Source organism: Frankliniella occidentalis, unplaced genomic scaffold, assembly GCF_000697945.3.
Source record: "Frankliniella occidentalis isolate FOCC.00 unplaced genomic scaffold, Focc_3.1 Scaffold5, whole genome shotgun sequence".
Classification (NCBI taxonomy): Eukaryota; Metazoa; Arthropoda; class Insecta; order Thysanoptera; family Thripidae; genus Frankliniella; species Frankliniella occidentalis.
The window spans coordinates 232,911-237,863 of record NW_026267135.1 but is presented as its reverse complement, the minus strand read 5'-3'; the positions used below and the strand labels follow the sequence as shown (position 1 = coordinate 237,863).

General features: G+C 46.4%; 1 protein-coding gene across 1 annotated transcript in view; it reads right to left on the bottom strand.

The window, feature by feature from the left end:
- Positions 1–1,917: 1,917 nt before the first annotated feature.
- The window catches only part of LOC113215435 (uncharacterized), a 14,873-nt gene continuing 11,837 nt past the window's right edge, over positions 1,918–4,953 (bottom strand). Inside the window, exons 2-3 of the mRNA XM_026435063.2 lie at positions 2,528–2,815; positions 1,918–2,440 (exon numbers count right to left, since the gene is read on the bottom strand). Coding sequence (XP_026290848.1) covers positions 2,135–2,440; positions 2,528–2,815 — 594 coding nt within the window. The 3' untranslated portion in view covers positions 1,918–2,134. The remainder of the gene's footprint in view (positions 2,441–2,527; positions 2,816–4,953) is intronic.

The window sequence follows — 4,953 nt, the reverse complement described above, 5'->3', positions numbered from 1 at the left end:
ATTTGAGACGAATTGGACGGTACCTGGATGGTCTCGCCTCCAGACCTTGTCCAGGGAGTTCCATCAGGGCATTTCTAACAGAAATACCTTTACAGGTTTTTGGGAACTAGAATTGCCTTCAACTCAATACATTCGAGCCAGGAATCAGTCTTCTGACGAGGTTTCATAGGACTGTTTAGAATTCTGCTGTTTATATATTGTTTCTACAATAATTTAAGTTTACTACATATTGATGTTTTGGAGTACTCTTTCTAGGTTGAATACGACGGGCCATATCAGCGATTTCGTACAATGATGCACTTACGCCCTCTTTTGTTCAATATCGGGTTTTCCCCACCAGTCCCAAGCTGGGTCTCGACGGATTCGTGATCTACGCACTTCAATGCACAAGTCCACCAAATTTTAGCTTACTATTCAAAATTTCAGAGCTTGGGCCTTTTTTGGAAGATCTTTCCCGGGCTACAATGGCTATTTAGGACTGAAGGCCCGTACCTCCGATCCTTCCACTTAAGCGACCCGGGTTTCAGCGCCGCAGGCTTAGGTAGATGTATGCCAGCTGGCATCTAGGTGCGTCGCAGCGTAACAGTGTTTCGTGAGATATCGCGAAGCCTGGTACGCGAGACGTGGTGAGGCGTACATCTACCTAGTAGTTACTAAAACTTATCCTTTTTGTATAGAATCTTACACTTTTCATTTGGCACCGGCCGGCTCTTGAGAGGTTAGGTTTGTGCGAGGGGGTGCTCACTTCAAAAAATCGGTGTACCCAGAAAAAAATCATCAAAAAGTCAGAAAAAATCGAAAAAGTTAAGACAATCAAAAAATGTCAGAAAAATCACGGAAGAGTCACGAAAATCACGCGAAATTTTGGGAAAATCAAGGGGAAAGTCATTTTAAATCCAGCAAAGAAGCTAAAAATTGAGAATAATCAATTGTTTCCACCTGCATTTAATATTTACCCCTATTTGCTACCCATTTGCGACAGTGGAGACTTTCCCTATGTTATCGTGTTTTAATGTAATTTGGTTCCAGAAATAAGTTTTAATGCATCCGTATATGAAAAATCCACCTTTAAGCGGTGCTTGTCATAGCTTGTAATAGCGATTTTAGGTGCATTCTAAAAATTCCTTGCGCAACAAATTAGTTATGGAGGTAGTAATTTGTAGAGACAGGCATTGGAGGTTGCTCCACAAGATTTACATGACAGCTTTGCACTGGGCCAGTGAGGACCCCCTCGGGTTTCTGAGCTTTAAGATCTATCCTTCATTTTGTGCGTCACAAGTTCAATTTAAAAAAAACAAGCACAGGATGTTCTACATTTTGAATCAATAATTGTGATAGTTCACAGCACCTATCATAAGTTGAATGTCAACTACTCTGAGCATCTTTTCTACCTCTACCTGCACTCTTCAAAACTATTACAAGGAGAGCATTTTATTCAAATGGTCGAATTCTGATCGATATGACGTGACACGACGATCTATTAGAACCACGTCGATAAGGGGATTTTTGGTCGATGCTGATATCTAGTTGATTTTGTGGACATTTTCGCGTCGATGTCGACCATTTTCGACGATGACTTGTCGACGGCCAAGTCGACGTCGATTCGACGATCCACTTGTGACTGGGGGCGGTGTAATCTGCTCCCTACCTCCACACTCGACTCTCGCTCGCTGAGTTGGCGCAGCGTCTTCTTAATCAGCCGAGAATGAGCGCTAGGCGAGTGAAATTGAAATGCATAGGTGGGCGAGCGGTAGGTAAATGTAGTTGACGGTATTTTCCTGGCCATTGTAGGCGCTTTCCGCAGGCCGGGAGCCAGGTGCAGTTGGCGATCCGACTTTACTGGCTCCCACCACGCCTGCCCGGCCGTTCGCTCTCGAATTATCGGGGTGAAGCACGTGTAAAGTCATACACATGAAATAGAATTGCCCATTTTATTAGCAGAGATATATTGCATCATGCAAAGACACAAGAAAATCGATAATTCGACATGTGTATTGGTATTTCAATAGTTTCGTCTTAACCTATATCTGTCAAATTTGAGGAGGCAAACAATTACGTAAATCTGTACGCAGTGTTTTAATATTTTACATCCATTCGTAGCATAGGCATTAGCCTCTGCAAATAACATTTCAACCTAACCCCTCATCTTAGCAATGTAGTCCGCTGCGCGCTGGATGACGGCGGGGTCTGTGAGAGCACTGCTATAGCACTTCAGGGCGTCGGTGGCCTTACCAACGTTCGCTCTGTGCAAGCACGCTTCCAACCACTTCTTTGCTGCGTCCTCTGAAGCGCCGTAGCCATATTGTAAGTACAGCTGGTAGGCACAGGTCTTGCCCACGAGTGAGTCAACCTTCTTCACATCCGCAGACGATTCCAGGCAGTCTTGAATGGCGAACATGTGCGTAAAAGTTTCCAATTGGGTGTAGACGGTGTCACCTTCCTGCGAAGACACAACAGATGTCCGCTACCAAACTGCCACACAAAAGGAACATTCGGTGCCTTTTACGGCTTATTTTATAGTACTTACGACGAAGGTCCATGGCAGAAGAATGTTTTTGTTCAGACACTTTGAGAGCTTCGTAATGTCGGATTCAGCGGCGCCGGCGGATCGCATACACTTTGGCAGTTCCTTAATAATTTGGTTTTGGGGGCTGGATCCGCTCCTGGCATTGTATTTAGCGTTTGTAACGCACTGTTCCTGGGGTGAGCTGTCGAAGGAGCCGGCCCAGCGGCCGGGGAAGTCTGCGGCACATCCCTCCACCCGGTACTGCAGCTCTTGAATGTTAGCGCTCGAAAGGGATGATTTTCCTGCCGCCTGCAAACATTAAGGGTTTAATGAGACGTTGCGGTACGAGACACCTTCTGAAGAAATATTTTGCTGATAGGCACCCGGTGCACTGTTAGATTCCTTCAAACCAAATGTTTTGCCATTAGGAAGGATTTTGATTCTTTATAACTACGAAGCATTTAAATTTGCAACTGCATGCTGCAAAGTATCGCTTTGTGATTAAGAAGTAAATGCTTCGCTGTTACAACTGATCAAAATCTTTCGCAAGGCTGCAAGGCATTGCTTTGCAGAAATTTTACACGGTGACACGCTCTTTTCCTCTCTTGGTCAACATTAAGGTAAAGTTGAGCCGCAAAGTATCTATTATCTTCAATATCTTTGTGATCCACTGTACGTTTATGATAACGAACTTGCTACATACAGTGAACCGAACCTTCAAACATTCCGTATACACATCCCTCTCACGGCCGCGCACGTCCCCGCTCGGCCCCAAGACTTTGTGGCCTTTGAGATGAAGGCTGGGCCGAAGTGGGACACTTTTAATGGGGTCGCTACCCCACCTCAGTTCGGAGGTAGGGTAGGTTGAATTCAGAGGTAGTTTTTGGCCGATTTGCCAGTTTTTCGACACTGGAAGCAGAAAGGTCGGTCCGATCGACACAAACTTTAGAGGGAAGCTTCCTTGGGGTGTTTTTGAACCGATCCGCATAGACCTTACCCTGCATCCCCATCCAAGGGGGTACACACGGCCACTCGGGGGTGGCCACCCCCTCGGAAGCGGATGCAGATGCTGACGACGGGTTTTTCAGCATGGATGTGTTGCAGACCAAAAAAGGAACCTTCCCTGAAATTTTCACCTCTGAACTTCAACCCTAAGGGTTCAAAATGGTCGACATTCGAAAAGGGGTTGGACGTCCGTGGGGGCGGTTCGGCTGGGGGTTGTCCGATTCGGACAAAAAGACAGGGGCCGTGTACAGGGGGCGTCGTCGTCGGGTTTTCCGTCGAGTTTGACCATCCTTAAAGCTCACCCCTTCGAGGGGGTGAGGTTGAATTTGGAAGAAGTTGGGTTTGTCCGATCGCGATTTCACCAACGCTGTTCGAAAGAGGACAAAAAGTTGAGTCGGTTCATGAAAAATCTCGTCTTTCCGAGCACTGAAAGTGTCCATTTCGGACCTGTTAGGACCGATTTTTTCACACTCCTCCACATTAGGGGTTGCACAGACCGTTAGGGGCGGCCAACGGTTTGCGCACTTCCTGAGCCTTGAGATGAATGATTGAGACAACTGACTGCCATATATTAGCTTCCCAGGTCAAACAAGCAGGCCCGCCCTTCCGCCAAACGGAGTTGCCAGCTCCACTTCGCTGCGCCGGCAACTCCGTTCGGCAGGGGCCGGGCCTGCTTGGCCTGCCGGCGGCGATGGTCGGGCCTTCGGCCCGACCATTTCAATCTCGCGATTTATTGAAGTGCATCATCAAATAAATAATGTGACCGGTAAATCACTTTGCATATTTGAGTAAAATTAAAGCGTCCTGTGGGGGGCCTGAGGCCCTAGAAATTTGCTTCTTGGACATGACAAAAGACTGTAACGGGGCAACACCGTGACTACACCCCACCCTTCTGCTTTGCTTCCAAAAAATTAACCCACGCAGTTTCTAGATTGTATATTGTTTGTCAAACAGTGTTAAAACTTGACTTTTTGCCATTGTTTTCAATATATCTACCTCTAAGGCCAAAACAGTGAAAGATTCGGCAAATCCGAGGGAAGTTTCTGATTCAGAATGTGTTGTTTTGGGGGGGCACTCCCTTTGACATTTTACGATTGAAAGCCTCCTTGTACGTCTTTATGTACAACGTGCTCATTTTCGCCGTATTTTCGTCGAAAAAAGCACTCTAGCGCCGAAACGGTGCAAGATAGAGTCAAACGGACAAAATTTTCGCCCAAAGGGCTCTACTTTCACGAGTTACCCCTTAGAAGACCATAAAATAATATTTTTTTCCTACTCTTTGGACCAACCTCTATTTCTTTTTTACCCCCTTTCACCCCCTTAGGGGTGGTTGCCAGGATTTGCACCAGGCGTTTCGTTGTCCAGGAGTGACCCCTAAGATACCCTGAAATTTGTAGACCTCTAGCTCATCTCCTTCCTCTTACACGGACGACGGACAGACA